This window comes from Cavia porcellus, unplaced genomic scaffold, assembly GCF_034190915.1.
Source record: "Cavia porcellus strain 051 isolate PalLab524CR breed Dunkin Hartley unplaced genomic scaffold, mCavPor4.1 scaffold_2, whole genome shotgun sequence".
NCBI classification, from domain to species: domain Eukaryota; kingdom Metazoa; phylum Chordata; class Mammalia; order Rodentia; family Caviidae; genus Cavia; species Cavia porcellus.
In genome coordinates this window covers 32565062-32581789 of record NW_026947485.1, presented here as the reverse complement: position 1 = coordinate 32581789, position 16728 = coordinate 32565062, and the positions used below count along the sequence as shown (strand labels likewise).

At 50.9% G+C, this 16728-nt stretch overlaps 1 protein-coding gene across 8 annotated transcripts in view; it reads left to right on the top strand.

The window, feature by feature from the left end:
* Window positions 1–1173: 1173 nt before the first annotated feature.
* The window catches only part of Crhr2 (corticotropin releasing hormone receptor 2), a 46537-nt gene continuing 30982 nt past the window's right edge, over window positions 1174–16728 (top strand). For 3 of the 8 annotated variants that reach the window (XM_023564276.2, XM_005002846.4, XM_003467865.5), the window contains exon 1: window positions 15073–16593. In XM_023564276.2, the coding sequence (XP_023420044.2) occupies window positions 16491–16593 (103 nt within the window). In that variant the 5' untranslated portion in view covers window positions 15073–16490. Of the gene's footprint in view, window positions 1418–9799; window positions 9894–15072; window positions 16594–16728 lie in introns of those variants that run through there. The other 5 variants (XM_063240232.1, XM_023564280.2, XM_023564275.2 and 2 more) reach the window with 4 other exon arrangements.

Below are 16728 nucleotides of genomic sequence, written 5' to 3'. Positions count from 1 at the left end.
TTGCTTTTTAGTGTTTTATTATGAGATACAGAAATAGGTAAAGAAAAATTGGAACATGATTCCAAATCACATCGATATACCTCCTGCCCACATTGACCAATGACTTACATTTAGTTCCACTGGATTTATTGTCCTATGTATCTGTCTCTCTGTGTGTATTTCTAAACCATTGGAAAGAATGAGACACAGTACCTCTTTAACCCTAAATGTGTATTTCCTGAAAACAACAAGAACACAGTGTTGCCCAAATCAGGAAGCGTGGCATTGATGTGGTATGATGTTGTGATGATTAATTAATGAATGGTCAACTCGAGTCGGAACACCCAGGTGAACTGAGTGAGCATGGTTCTGGGTGTGGAAGACCTACTTTAGGAGGATTGTTGTTAGAACAGGAAAAGGAGAAGAGGCAGTGAGGATTTTATGCAGACTTTCCTCACTTGTTCTGCTTGTTTTCTTTGGCTGAGCTCTGATTTTTGCCTTTGCCAAGGTTGTGCCAGGCATGAAGCACTGGTCTTCGCCTTCACCTTGATGATTGTTTCCTGATTCTCCACAGGGATTCCTCAGCTTCCAGCCCTGGTCTTTCTGCCTTCACAGACTCCCTAGCCTCCAGCACCAGCCCTTGGGCTTTCCAGCACAGATCCTTCAGTCTTCCCTCTCAAATTCCTCTGCCTCCTGATACAAACGTGCACCCTGCATGCGACATTGCCATGGGATCCAGGCCTCAGCCGGATTCTCTGGATCTCTGGCACTCAGACAGATCTCTTGCACTCTTCTACGTTTGACTCTGTGAGCAACTATTGTAAGCTACTTTTGTAAATTTCTGTGTAATTTCTGTGTAAATTACTTGTGTAATTTCTGTGTGTAAATTTCTGCATTAATCTGTTCTCTTACAAATACTAATACAGAAGGCATCTCCAGAATCACCTATACCAAGCCCCCCCAGATCATTGGATTCTGCCTGCCTGTAGCACAGGGAAGGACATTAGCAGCCCCACCATGTCCTCAGGCAGGGACCCCCCCACCTCACCTCAGGAGCTGCAGCCCACAGAAAAGACATAACCCCTGATCTGCAGGCTGGAGGGCAGTTTGACACCCTGAGTGCCAGGATGGAAGCCATTGCCCAGCACTGGTTATAAATAACCTGAAGAGGGCGGGCTATGGGCGGTGTCACCACTGCCCAGGCCTAGGCAGTGGAGATTGTCCTGGGAGCCCAGGACTTCACCTCAGCCTCCCCTCCTGGGCTGGTGGAGAGGAAAAAGCCTCAGGAAGGAGCTGGCAGAGGCGGGGCTGCTGCTCTGGGCATGGGCTCTGGTCCCTTGCTCCTAACTGTGACATGGGGAATCCCCAGGCCCACCCAGGCCTCCTTCATGTCCCACAGCTTCTCCTGTGTCTGCTCTGTCTTCTTCCATTGTTCCAAGTAAGTGTGGGGAGATGGGTCAGTGCACTAGGGATGTAGGGTAGCTGGGGGTCTGTGATGGGTGACAGGGGTGGAGAGAGGTCTCAGACAGGTGGCTGTGTTGCCCTTGGATCCCTCCCCAAGCTGATGCTGGGGTGCAGCTCTCATGCCTGGGTAAGGGGGAAGGTGGAGGGCAGGGAAAATCTGTTACCAGCTAGGAGGGGGAAGAGAGACCTCGGGGGATAAACCTATGGTCCTAGGGTGACACCCTAGTGTCCAGGACGTGTCCTTGCTCAAGACTAGAAGTTGTCTACTCCTCACTTTGTCTCTCCATCCCTCACAAGTTCCCTCACCTCCCCTGAAGTTCCCCTTCTCCACCCCCAGATCTGACCAGCAGACCAGCAGAGAGCTAGCTGTCCTCTATCCACTGCCAGGGTCCCCGCCCCTCCTGTGACATGCCACTTCCCCTCTACCAAGTGAGCCATGGGGCAGATAAGCAGGAAAGAATCCATTTCTCTGAGGGGTCCCCAAGAATCTGGACTCCCTCACCTGTACTCCACAGTCAGGGGCTACCTACACAACTAGGCGAAGGGATTGAGGGATGCGAGAAAGAAGGAGTCAAAGAGGTGGGAGAGAGGTAGGAGGAGTGATTCCCAGAATCTACCTCCAGCCTCTCCTGTTGTAGAGATGGGAAAGCTGAGGCTCTGAGAAGATCACTAACATAGGCCACACTTACTCTGATGAACAACTGACCCAGGAGCATAGAGGGGCCAGGAGTCATACAAATACAGGGGACAGAGCCAGGCTAGAAATCAGGAGACCAGCTTCGAGGACCATGTCCTAGGCCCCAGGGTCCCTAGATGGGCAAGGAGGAGTAATCTGTTCAAAGTCACTCAATACACAAGTAATGCTCATTCACTGACAGGTAAAGCAGCTTTGCTGACAGAACTCATTCAGATGCTTCCTGTGTCACTAACATGTGACCTTGGACTGCTCTGTTTTTCCAAGCCTCTCAGTTTCTTCCTTGATAAAATGAAGGTGTTACTGGTGCTTCCTGAGTAGGGTTGTCATGGGAAATAGTTGATATGATCCAAGTAAGTCAAACTCAGCAAACACTGGCTGTAGTGTTGTGCCAGCATGAAGATGCCAGGGGTATTGCCCTCCTGGTGGCCTCTCAGGGCTGGGAGGTTGGTACCATGCTGATCTTTACCGGATCCTTTGAACAAATGGCAGTGCAGACATCTCCAGGGGTGGTGGAGGTTGTAGAGTAGGCTCCTGGTCCACCTTCCACCCCCAGGCACGCTGGACTTTCCGCCTCTCTCTCTCTCTCTCTCTCTCTCTCTCTCTCTCTCTCTCTCACACACACACACACACACACACACACACACACACACATTCTAGCAAGGATCCTTCCACAAGACCTAGGGACTAGGGTAGGGGTTAACTTCTGCCCTCCCGCCCTGACCCAGGCTGGTTGGATTAGAGATCTAGTTGCTACTCCAGAGACCAGTGTGAAAAGGAAAGGTAGAAAAATGTTCAATATTCCCTGGGTTCTGGGGACATCAGAACTGGAGACCTCTGAGGCTCTGTTTCCCTCAGAGTCAGCACAGTCCTGCATGAACTCTCCTGATGACCCCAGGCTGAGACAGAAACTAGTACCTTGCCCAAAGATACCCAGCCCTTACCCAGCTGGAGAGGAACTTTCTGGCCTCTAAGCCCAGCCTTCCTCGCCCTGGGTCTTCATGGTAATTTCTGCAACCTTGGCCAACTAGTCTGAGATTTCTGCTCCCTGGGAAATGAAAACATGAGACGATGAGTTTGCAGTGGGAAGGAAGAAAGCTGGGGGGACCTGGCTTCCAGCCCTCTCCCTATTCAGCCACATTTAAATGAGGACTAGGTATGCATGGTGAGGATCAGGTGGTGGGGACTCACCCATGACTCCTGCGCTCCAGAGTTTGTGGCCCGGAAAGAGATCTGACAGGATGAATGGCAAAGAAACTGCACATGTTTACAATGTTTGGAGACTGGATCTAAGAAAAAGTGCCTTGACAGGAAGCAGGGGAGTCTGGTGGCAGGTGGCAGGTGGCAGCAAGCAGGGGATGAGATGGGACCACCCAAGACAGATCTAATCTGGATGACACTGGAAAAGTTTCAGCTGGTGGTCACCCTGACCCAATCCACACCTCCAAAGCCTGCAGGAGTCCACCAAAGTTTGACCCCTCTGAGGCCTTTAGGGAGCTGCAGGGGAGACCACACTTGCAGTTGTCCTGTGTGCCAGATGTTATGCTAAGAGCCTCACTTATTCACTGGAGAGGTGATTTACAGACAGAAAATGGAGGTTCAGAGGCTAAGCACTGCAGGTGAAATGGCCCAAAATCCAAAACTTCTTTTTGGATTTTGGAGTTTGTTAGCAGAGATGCTCAGCCAGTAAACTCTAGGCAAACATTCCAAAATCTATTAAAACTCTGTAACCTGAGACGCTTTTGGTCCCAAGCATTTCAGAGAAGGAATGGTTGGTGTGTATGTCCAAAGCCCTGGAGTCTGACCTATTAAGCACTTTGTGAGTCTCTCTGCAAAGACCCCAGGTGCTCACCAGCCTTCTTCATTGATCCAGCCCCCTCACTCTGGGACAGGGAGACTCTGCAACAGGGTCAGGACAGCACATCTGCAAACCCTGCCCATCTCCTGGCTCCTGATGGGACCATCTGCCCAGAGAAAACTCAGCAAAGAGAGATGAGGACAGGGAAGTCCTGGGACATCTCTGCCCACCCCCAAGTGCCTGGACCCTCCTGAACCTCCACAGCCCTCTTCACACCACACCCTTCCCTCCATTGCATGCACAGATCTGTAGAGCTGGGGCTCAGAGCCCATCAGCCAGAAGCCAATTCATCTAATGATTTTTCCCCAAAATTCAGCTCCCTTCTGAGTGCTTTCTAACCTAATCAGCTAATTTAGTTTTTGCCATTTTGTGAGGGTTTAAGTATTAAAAAGAAAAAAACCCTCAATTTGTCTAGGGACATCGCTCACTTAATTCAGTATTCCTCGGAAGTCTCAAATGTGCAGAGCTTTGTGAATGAAGCTGCCCCCTCTTTGTGGTCATTTTCTACTTTATCTAATTGTAAACATTTTAAGGCCCCTCAGACATTTTAGCTAAAGTCACTTTATTCAAAATTCCGATTTTTATACTGTCATTTTAAATCTGCAGGGATGAGGGAAGGCAGGTTATTCAATCTGCTTATTTTGTTTATCTTTGCTGGTCAGCTACCAGGGCACACAGTGGCTTAGCACTGGTCTAGACACTGACATACATCACCTATGCAAACCAAGGAGGAACAGTCATCCCTAGCCCCATTTTTCAGATAAGGAGACTGGAATAAGGTCCTGTGCCCAAGTTTACAGGATCGGTAAAGGGCAGGGTCAGGATTCTAAAAAAAATCCTCTTCCTTTAATAAAAAGGTAATTTTAATATGAGGCTATTTTTAGAACATTCAGACAGATGCCAAAACAAGTCAGAAGAAGGTGGCTGTTAGGCAAACTGGCATTAGGCAAGTCGGTGAGTAAGGAGGTGATTTTAGACAGAGGGACTTGTTCTAGGGTCTCATGGACCAACCTACCCTCCCTGCCCCCATCCCCTAGATGTCTCTACAGCTAAGTAAGGGGTGGGGGCAGAGCACAGAAAGGGGTTCCGGCTCTCTGGATAGAGAGGAGACAGGAGCAGGCATGCTGGAAACTTTCTCAGGGGCCATGGAGCCTGGCTTGGGACTGGAAGGAGGAGGGGACTGAAGGAAGTTAGACCTGCAGGGCCGTGGCCCGGAGCTGGGAAGGCTGCTGAAAGCCGCTAGGGCTTTCGTCTTCACTCAGTGTAATCTAATCAGGTAAATTAGGACTGAGTGTCCAAAGTCTCCCCTTCCAGGAAGCCAGCCCAGATGCTCTAGAAAATAACTGCCTATTTCTTCATGTGACTTCAGGTCTCTCACACTCTCCTTGGTTGCTGAGGGGAAGACTCTGCCTCTGTGCTTTTCCCCCTCCATGTGGCCCTCCCCATCCCTTCCTCCTTCCTCTCTCCTTTCCCCTCTCCTCTGCTCTTCCGTTCTGCACCTGCCCCCCAGTACTCTCCTGGAGCTTGGTTCATTCCATGGAAACCAGTGAATGGGAGCAGCAAGCCCTGGGCAGGAGCCCTCCCTCCCCCAGATCCTTCCCTGACCTTGGGCAGCACAGGGAGGAGGTATTCAGTCCCCACCCATCACTGGCAGCAAGGCCCACGACCTGTGGTCCAGTAAATCTCTCCAGCTGAGACTAAATTTAGATGGAAGCTTGTTGCCAGGCCTTGGAGGGAGCAGGAGGCTCGGGTCAGACTCCCTGGCTCCTATGATGTAGCACCTTAGAGGCCTGTGTGGCCTCTGGGACACAGGTTCCGTCTGGACAGGGACCAAGATGGAAGAAGAGCAGTTGGAGACTGGGCTCTGTCCTGCTGCCTCCTCCCAGCCAGGGCCTCCCTGCCCTCATATAAGGTAAAGATATCCCATTCCAAGCTCATGGTGACTAGGGCCAAGACCCAGGCCCTCACTCAAACTCACCTTGAAATGAAAACTTGGGAGACAAGAAAACCTGAAGAACAGGCAAAACTTCCAGCACTGGGGCTCCCAGTGGAGGCGAGAAGCATCTCCACCTGGCTGAGGGGACCGTGGTCTCATTTATCTAGTCGGTCAGTTGGTCTCTAGCAATCACTTGTTGAAGAGGGACCTCAGCTCACCCTGCCACACCATGGAGTAGGTTTGTCAACACTTGTCACAGAAAAGAATTTCGGGACCCACCAGTGAGAGGCACAGGCAGATCTACTAGGCAGTTGGAATAAGAGAAAACACAGATGGGACTTCAACTAGAGCATTTAAAGGGAGCACAGTTCTGATGAAGCAGATCAGAGGGGCCCATTGACAAAAGAATGGGACTGGCTCTTAGTGTACCTTTGGTGCAGCTGGGGGCAAACTCCCCACTGAGTCAGGAGTACAGCCTCTCATTTTACAGGAGTTCCCCCTTGTGTGAGCTATGGATCTGTAGCCATTCTTGCCTTTATAGATAACCTGGGACTCCCTCCTGTTATAGCACACCTGATCCTCGTAGGGGTAGAGAAAGGTGCATGTCACACATTTTTAGAAAGGGAGGGTAGAGGAAAAGGATGCATCCATCTCAGTGGGTAACAGGACATCCATTAAGGCCTGAAAATCCATGCCTTGTCTTCTACACGGGCACCTATTCTATTTTACTGCAACCCCTCTTTGGGTCCAAAAATGGGCTAGAACAGTGCACAGAGTTTTGGGAAATATTTATGATTATGTTTACTGGTCTTTTATAAAAGATATGACAAAGGACACAGGTGACAAGATGCACAGAGCAAAGTATGGGAAAGCCACAACTGCCATACCTCCTCTGGATGCCACCATCCCTGCACCTTCATGTGGTTCCCCATCTGTGAACTTCCAAATCCCATCTTTTAGGAATTTCAGAGAGGCTCCACTATATGGACATGATGGATAACTCTCTCTAGTACTGTCCCTTCCCCAGGGGCAAGGACTGAACATTCCAAGCTTGTAATCAGTTTGATCTCTCAGTGACATCCCCATCCAGGAGCTCACCAAGAGTTGCCTCATTATGAGAAAGATGCTCAGCAAATTACGAAGGTTTCAGAAGCCCTGTGTCAGGAAATGGAGACTCAAGTCAATATACACCTTCTTATATCCTAATAGCACAATGGGGTTACAGACTGAATGTCTCATCTTGCAGTCCAGCTGGCTGGATCTGACCCCTGTAACCTAGCTATCTGCCTGTGAGCTCCCTACCCCCACTCCACTCTCACCCCTGCTCCTCTATGGCTGGAGAAGGGCTCCTTGCTATTGTGGCTTCATAAGCAACACAGCTACTCATTTGGAGTGCTGGTCCTGTGTTAGTCAGCTTTCCATCACTGTGATAAAATACCTGACACTGACACAAAACTTTTGAGGAAAAAATATTTATTTTGGCTCATGGTTTCAGAGGTTTCAATCCATTGCCTATAGTGAAGCAGAAACATCACCACGGAAACATGTGGTAGAGAAAACTGAGAGGCAGGAGAGACAAAAAGGAGCCCAGTGACTTCTTCAACTACACACCCACAGTGACTCAACTTCCTCCACTAGACCTCCACCTCCTAAAGTTTCCACACACCCCCAGTAGCAGCGTAAGGGGAGAACAAAGCTTTTGACATGTGGACCCTTGGGGGACATTTAGCCAAACCGTAGCAGACTGCTCCAACCACTTCCCCTCCCCACCCAGGACCAGCTCTTCCAGTCTGTATGAGATCAGATCATACCTACCTGACTGTATGAATATGAATTCTGCCTTGGCCTCTTACCTGCTATGCGGCCTTGAGAGGTGATTTCAGTCTTCTGAGCCTCAGCTAACTCATCTGTAAACTGGAGTTATTAATAGTAACTTCCCAGGCTGCAGTGAGGAATAAATGAACTATTTCATGTAAAGCACTTGAAGCCAGGTATCCCACATAATAACCCTTGATTCCACATAACAGAGGCGTCTCCTTCCTGCTCACTGTTCCCTTAACAGTACCCAAAGCCAGATACGCTGTCTCCACATAGGCCTTGTGCCCTCTTGGCTCCAGCCTCTGCTCACCTAGCTCTGCCTTGGGGTGACTCTCTCCACCTTACCACCATCCCATTCATGGACTCAGCTCCAAGACCCAACTGAGAGCCCTCGGGTTCCTCCACAAGTGTTCACGGCACACGGCATGAGCTGAGCTCGGACAGGTGGAGGCTGTGTCCTCAGAGTTCCAGTGTCCACAGGAGGAGCAGAGGGCTGAGGCGGTCCACACTGCAGGACAATTGGTGAACCAGAAGGCTTTTCCAAAGACGAGGTTGGGCCTTCAGTTGCCCCATCTCTGGGTCCTCCAGTGAGATCCCCCTGAAGTCCCTGACAAGCGCCTTCATTTGGCTTGTGATGTCTGCATGAGGTTCCTGACACAGTCATTAAATACACACCAAATTCTACAATGGTGGCACTATCCCTGTTTTAAAGATGAGGAAACTAAAGCCCAGAGAAGTGAAGTTGCTTTGCCAAGCCAAAAAAGCTAAGTAGCAGCATCTCCAGAACCTGAGCACAGGGATGTCTGCACATGACCCCCTCTGAAAGCTCAATTCACAGGCCCCAGAGTGAGACTATTCCAGTCCGGCCACCTTTTCTCCCTGCTCATCCAACTCCACTCCACCAGGGGCTCTACCCAAAATAGGCACTTGCAGGTGTGAGCCAAATCTATGCACATTCCCCTGAAGAGAATGAAGATCTCTGACTGTGCCCTCTTTTTTGGGTTGGTAGAAGGAGAAGTTACGGCAGCCAGAGCCAGGATCTGAGAAGTGTTCCCAAATCCACCTCCGATGCACTTGTCTGTGTCTCCCAGTGCATCCAGCACACATAAGATGCTTAGCCTGGTGACCTTGTGCCACCCCCATCAAGACCACCTGGCTATAGTCTCTGTGGTGAGGACAGTCCCATATCACCTGAGTTCTAGGGAAGGTGTCCTCTCCCAGAGCGCGTGATAAGCAGAAGATCACCTGGACAGTGGGGCCACAAACATGGTAGCTGGCTTTAGAAAAAGTTCTGGCATCAGAGATGCAAAGTCAGCCCAGCACCGACCCTCCCCAACCCAGTCTAACTCATCCCAGCAAGTGGCAGACTGACACCCAAGAAGCCTACACTGAGAAACTCCCAGTAGACCCTGTGACAAGTACATTAACCATCCCTTTCCACTATCCATCCTTCTGGTGGCTCCCAAAGTGCCCTCTCTTCCAGGAAGCCTTCCCTGCCTTCCCAGGTCCTGTAAAGTGTCTCCTGTGTTGTAACAGCCTATTTACCTGCATGACAGGAAAATTAATTGAAATTACATGCTTTTCTCCTGCCTTCTGCTCCTGCTAATTCTAAGGAGTCTACCTGGCCTGGGACACCCTGAGGGCACTTACAGCTCCACCAGCCAGATCCTGAATACAGTTGCATTCCAAAAACATTTTCCAGGGGATGAACCGCTAGTAGACACCACCACCTTGCTCTGCTGGCAGGACAGGGGCACTATCCCAGGGACATATTGCATCCCGTGGAGGAAAAGTCAGCTCTGGGGGTGAGGTACAGACACACAGAGGCCTGCCTGAGAGGTGCTGCTGCATGACATTATGTGACCTCCTCAGACTAAACCAGACTGCTACTATGCCATGTGGCCTTGCTTCAGTTTTCCATTGGTCAGAAGACGTGAGAGGACTGAAGGTTAAGTGACACAACAAGGCTCAGGCAGTATCAGGATCATCAGGATCACACACTGATGGCCAGTAAACCTGGCCTCTGACCCCCAACCCCTGCTCTTCCTAGGTGGCCAGGCCAACCCAGGTGCGCAGAGAACAGCCCCTGTGGCCCCTGCTGGAACAGTACTGCCACATCATGGTGTCCCTGGCTGACCCCTCAGGTATGCACAAGTCCACTTGAGGCACACCCTGGGAGTGAGGGGTACACAGCCTGGGGAGGAGAGCTGATGGGGTGATGTGTGAAGCCCTTGCTGCCAGTCCTAGGCTGGGTTCCCCTTGTTAGGGTCTCCTTGGGAACCTGGAGCTCTTCACTGGTGACAGAGGGTCTGGCAGAGAGCCTCTCTTAGTGCTCCCACTCTCCCATGCATACCCCAGGAAGGTACTTGGATAGGCATTTGGGAGAAGCAACCCCTCTACTCTCAAACTTGGGTGGCAGGTGAGGACCAGCAGAAGGTATGAAACCATCTCCAGTTGCTGTGGTTATAGATGGCACCCAGTATCTTATTTTTCTTGTTGCTGAGACAAAATACCCCATGACCAAAGTTAAAGAGGAAGAGTTTATTTAGCTTACAGCTTGTAAAAATCCATTATCAGCTGGCTCCAAGGCAGGGTAGTATGGCAGAGGGGATCAGAGAGGAAAAATAGTTCATGGCAGGCAGAAGTTAGCAAAGCAAGCAACAGTCCTTAGTAGCTTTTTCTTCCCCTTTTATTGTTTATTTAGGCTACTGGGATTAGGGTAGTGCCAAACCAATCAGTGGACTAGTTTAATAATCACCCACACTTAGTCATACCACCCTTAATCCTCGCATTGCAGTGAATCAATCACATACTCTAGATTCAGCCACCTCTGGAAAAACCCCACTTATGACTACACGAGGCTTTCAGGGGACATCTAGACACAAACCATAACACCCTGCTAAGGACACATGAAGCAACAGTTAGACCTCAGTTCTGAAGCCTCTGAGTTTTCAAATGGTTGCTCTTCAGAGTCAGGGCAGCTCTGCAGGCTGAGGAGGGAGCTGGGCCTGTGGCTCTGGGGAGATTTCATTAGGGTTCAGGAGGAGGTGTTGGTAGGGAGAGGTTGGGAGTGTCATGGATGTTCCTGGATCTTGGAGCATCTATCAGGACTCAGGGAGACAAAAAATAGCAGCCCTGCCTGGGGCCGGGCATGCAAAGGCAGCCTGAGGCAGGGATCCAGGAGGAGCATCTTACTGCCTGGGCTCCACACGGTGAACCAGCCAACAGTTCAGGTGTCTCTGCCATCAGTCTGATCCTAGCTCCCTTGTGACCCTGGATAGGTCCCCTGTATTGGTTTCCCAGGGCTTATGTGACAAAGTACCTGATCAACAGGAATGTATCTTCTCACAATCCAGGAGCTAAGTCCAAGACCAGGGTGTTGGTGGTATTGGTCCCCTCTGAGCCTTAGCTCCCTGGTTTGCAGATGGCCATCTTCTCTGGGTGCTTCACATGGTGTTCTGTCTGTGCCTGTCTGTTCCCAGTCTTCCCTTCTTATAATGACACCACTCGCATTGGCCTGAGACCCACCAAGACCACATCCTGAGCAACTTCACCATGTGAATTTGGAGGGACCTGGAACATGACCTGAGTTTTAATTTCCTTACTTTGTTAGAAGTCAGGTCCAAGTCCATCTTAGAGACATAATGTAATGGTCAAATGACAGACCGTGGAGATACCAAGCATGGCTCGGTCCAGCAGCAACTAGACAGGAAATAGAAGCCCCTCACCTTGGGGAGGCCCCAAGATTCCCTTACCAAACTCTGCCCTCAGGCAATGCTAGTCCAGGCAGACCTAAGCCTTCTCCCTACCTGGCCCTCCCCTCAAGCAGGTGGCCCAGGCCCTGGCCTCTCCAACCCAAGGCCTTCTCTGCTTAACTTCTAACACCCTTGTTTATTGATGAAAGGCATGCATATTATTTACATAAAAACTATGAGAAGTCCACTAAATCACAGAAATCAATAAATCTCATTATCTCACAGCCCAGAATTTTTATCATGTCTTGTATCGGCCAATAGTTTATGAATCCAAACACCCTCATGTTGGTTCCCCCACCCAATCTGGGTCTTCACACTAAGCTACATGCCCACCCTTTTTTATTTTGAGACAGGGTCTCACTAAGTCTCTAAGCTGTCCAGGATGGCCTTGAAATTTCAGTCCTCCTGCCTCAGTCTTTCAGAGATCTGTGATTATAAATGTTGGCCACTACAGACTGAATTCAAATTGCCTTTTCTTTGGTTTTGGTTTTTATTTGTATTTTTAATAAAGTCAGGATAAGGCAGTGTCCCTAGATTTATCATGTATCTCTAATAACTCAGAGTGAACATTTCCCCACATCAGTAAATATTCATCGATCGCTAGTGAAGCTAGTGACACTGCCCACAGCCACTGTGGAGACACGGTCATCCTTCATCAGCCATTGGCCTTGAGGTGGATGTGTGAGCTTCTAGGATGCCTGTCAGGCTTTAGAAATCTTCTCAAGTCCCCACATGACAGTGGTCTCCTAGCAGACTCTGATTGAGAGAAAGCATAATGACTAGCATCAAGTTCAAAGGCAAATGACTCACTCCACTGCAAAGACAGGCATATCTGTGAGGAATCCGGGGAAAACAGGAGCAAGAATACAAGGCAACATACAAGAAAATGTTCCCTCTGGGGAAGAAATGTATTGATACATATGTAAGTGATTGGTAAAGATCAAGTTCCAGATTGGGTGGTTGGCTCATTACAATTATGGCTTCATACAAATGTTCATAAAAGAAATGGCGAAAATAAATTTAGACCATGTGTGGGCTAATGATGACAAGGGTACATGAATCAAAGACTATGACCAATCCTGCTATATGTCCCTGAGGTCCAAATAAGTGAAAAATGCATATAACCACAAGGGTGAGTAGGACTTCAGGCAGAGTTTTACTGGATGAGTTCTAATTTATTCACCAAGGATTCCTTGAAATAATTCCCTGGGCTGGGGATGTAGCTCAGTAGTAGAACACCTACCTGGCATGTATGAGGCCCTGGGTTCCATCCCCAGCATGGCAAAACAAAGCAAAGAGGAAAGAAAGCAGTAACTGCTGAGTCTCACACACACACACACACACACACACACACACACACACACACACACACACAAGGGGAGACTGCCCTCACAGGAAGAATGCAGGTTCTGCACTCACCCAGCTCTGAGCCCAAGGCATTTGCTCTTTTTGTATGATCACTGAGCCTGGCCCTGGAGTACTTGGATGGATGCTGGGGCTGATTACAGAACAGGACTGGCCCTGCCCTTCAAGAGACACACATCATCAAGAAGATCATGGAAAATCCAGCAACTATTGTGACACGGGCCAGCTGGAGGCCCCAGGGCAGGCCACCTAACCCAGACAGGACAGAGGTGGTGAGTGCATGACTGATGGATGTGTAGGAGAGGGCTGGACTAACTGCAGTGTGAAGCTGGGAGGTCGCTAAAGCCAAGCGCACTGCACTGCAAAGGCACAGAGGTGCAATATGGCCCCAGGGAAGGACAAGACACTCAGAAGGGCACCTCAAATTTAGCAGGAGGTTGAGGATGGGGGAATCTTCTTTGCAGTGCCAATGACATCAGCTCTGTCCTGAGAGCAATAGAGAGCCACTCTTGTAGGAAGAGTGGCACAATCATAATTGTAAAAAGTCTCTTTACCTGTCATGTGGGAGAGGGAGGGAGCCCACGTGGGCTACTGTAGAAATATCAGAGTCCTTCTAGGGTAGGAGAGGAAATTCCTTTCCCGTGATATCCTACTGCCCATCTGTAAACTGAAAACATGGAATTTGATGGCCACTGAAGTCCTTCCATGATATGGCCCCATGACTGAACATGAAGACACCATGCCACCTCCTCTGTCCCAAGATATAGTGGGAGCGTCTGGCCTGGAGCATGGCCCTCAGTGCACAGCAAAGAGTGGGCACCTTAAGGTCCCTCCTGAGTTGCTGTTCCCATTGCCACTCTCAAGAAACCCATGACTGTGTCCCAGCTGTGCCTGAACAGAATGCTGTCCGTGTGGTCTCTCAGAAGACAGCCCCACAGACACCCAAAGGTACTTGGTGTCCTCTTGAATTTTGTTTTCCACCTGACACTTGCATGGTGGGAGATGAACGTGGTCAGGCTGCAGGACAGTGATGCTGTGTGTGATTCTGTTGTGTCTTCTTGCAATGAGTACTTGATGCTGTGTAATAGGATGTGCAGTCAGCTGGCTGACAGCTGCCTATAGTCTCTGAACCTGGCAGCAGAGGTGGGCCGAGAGGGACAGAAGCCACCAGAGGCAGCTGCTTCATCCCAGGCTGCTGACAACACTTAGGGCTCCTCTTGCTATGCTCCCCTGAACTTATTTGTCTTGTCCTTGTCCCCACCTACCTGAGGGTTCATGGGTTTCCCAAAAACTCCTCAGCCCACGCCTGACTGTGCCCCCAGAATCTTCCTCCACTCCAGGGGCCTCCTACCCACCTCTGCTTCCTTAATAGGCAAAACACTCCTGTTCTTGTCTCTTTGTAGTTGGATTTAATCTGAGAAAAATGTTGTCTCTTTTCAATTTTTCCTCATTTTTTTATTTGCAAACACTAAAATGGACTGAAAAATTAATTTGTTCCCAAACTGCTACCTTTTCCAATTTCCTCTCTGCATTATCTAGAATACAAATCACCAAGGCTTGGCTTGGTGCCCTCCTTGCCCATGCTATGACATGGCATGTCAAAGACCTTCCTGTGTACACAGAGGAGACTTGCCCAGTGACAGGAATGGAAGCAGTGGCACGCTGGTCTCTGTGAAGCCCTGAATGGTTCAGACTGGGACCGGAAACAGGATTCTGCCTAGCTAAGGTCAGGATCAGGTCTCAGACTGGGGTTAGGACCCAACTTAGCCCCTTGCTCTTGGCACTGCTTCCTGCAGACATCAAGGGACTTTTGCCTGCCCAGAGTTGAGCCAGGCCCCTAACTATCCATTCAGGAGGCAGAGGACAGACCTGGCTGACTGCTCGGCACCTCATCCCTGCCAGTTGGCAGGCCCTGGAGAGATTCCAGGGCTCAGGCGTGGCCCCACAGCTGACTCCCTCTCTCCCTCTCTTCTCTGCCTGGGCAATGACAACAGCATTAATATGGAGGTTGGTGAGATGAACACACAGAGGCAGGTCAGCCTGCTTCCATGTCTCCCTGCTCTGGGGCCCAGCTGGTTTGGGGTGGTTTCACCCTTCTGCAGCACCTTTGGTTCCCAGTGAAGAAGGGGGTGAGGGACAGCAGGGCCGGTTCCTGGGGCCTCCAGTCCAGCTGGAACTGGACCCCAACTCTCCTGCCCTTAAAAATAGAAACATGTACACATGTACACACATCTGCACATTATAGAGAAAGAGAGAGACAGAACAGAGAGAGACTTCGCTGAAGCAGAGAGAGCCTCAGAGAACATTCCACTGAGAAGAAAAGCCTCTAGAAGACACAGTAAGACCCCTGCCTAAGGCATCATGTCAGGAAAAGTCAGGCTAGCGCCAAAGGGAGTGCCCAGCGTTCTCTCACTGGGCAGACCCTACTCTGGTCATCTCTCTAGACTGAGTCCATTTGGTAGGCATGGTTGACAGCACCCTGCTCCCAGCACTCTGAGGGTGCTGGTGGAACGAAGTACAAGTACCAAGCAAGCATCTGAGAAGCTGGGGCAAATTCCTTATAAAAGATATTAACTTCCCCAACCTGCAGAGGGACTTGGGGTCTTCCTCTGCCCTGGTACAGAAGCCAGCCAGCTTCCCAAGCTAAGAGGAAGACAGACAGACACATCTTCACTTCTGACTTGATCTCTCTGTTCTCCAGGCATGAAGATAGGGCATTCGAAGTCTTTCAATTAATCACAGCCAAATCCTCCCGGTAGAGTACCCCATCTCATTAAATGGCAACACTGATTCCTCAGTCACCTGAATGGAAGACTCAGTGTTGTCTCTGGCTCTACAGGAAGCCACTCACCCACTGGGCTCTCCAGTCCGTCTTCCCCGCATTAAGTGCCAGCTGGGAAGTGTGATCCAGCCCAGTTCCACGGTCTCTGCATATCTTCACCTCTCAGGGCCACTTGACCTCACTAGACTCTTGGGCGGCTTTCCTACTTCCCTGGAGGGCCCGATCCATTTCCTTTCCAGAGCTGACAAAGTCTCTTCCAGGGTACAAATCTGCACCTCCACTGTCCGGCCCCTCCCCTTTCCCATGCCTTAGTTCCTGGGAAAGAAACTTAGGCACCCGGACGCCCAACTTTGGCTGGTAGCTGTCCTCGGTGCAGGGGGCTGCAGGAGAGTAGGACCTCTTTGCCGGCCTTGCCAATCCTGGGCCTTTGAGCCTCGATCCTTGGACGGGGCACTCCCGGCATAACCCGTACTTTGCTGGTGGAAGTGAGCAGGGACCTAGGTGAGCGAACGCTGGGCAGTCCCGGAGGGGCTGGGGGCTGCTGGCTGAGTCTTGGGGCAGAGCCGCCCGGCCCCGCCTCCTGGCGCAGCCATTGGCCGCGGCAGAGCGGGTGGACTCCGCGCTCCTAGAGCTGGCTCTGCAGCTGCTCTCCGGAAAGGTCGGGGTTGCCAGCTCCAGGCGGTGGGGGTGAGGCGCCCCAAGGCTGCCCAGAAGATCGGGACAAGGCGAGCAGAAGCCAGGACCCGGCGCTCTCTGGGCTGCTCCCCGTCGCGCTCCCTTCCTCGCAGCCTGGCCGGCGCGCATTCCCACAGCCTCTGCGCGCTCAGCCCCGGAGCGCGATGGACGCGGCACTGTTCCACAGCCTGCTGGAGGCCAACTGCAGCTTGGTGCTGGCCGAAGAGCTGCTCTTGGACGGCTGGGGACCACCCCTGGACCCCGAGGGTAGGCGCGAGGCGAGTGGAACCAGGCATCCCGGGGCTGCTTCCTTGGCGCGCTCAGAGCGCACAAGATCCCGCGCTCCCCGCGCCCGGAGCCCTGAGTGGTGAGAAATCCCTGGCCACTCTTCGGAGCTCCGCT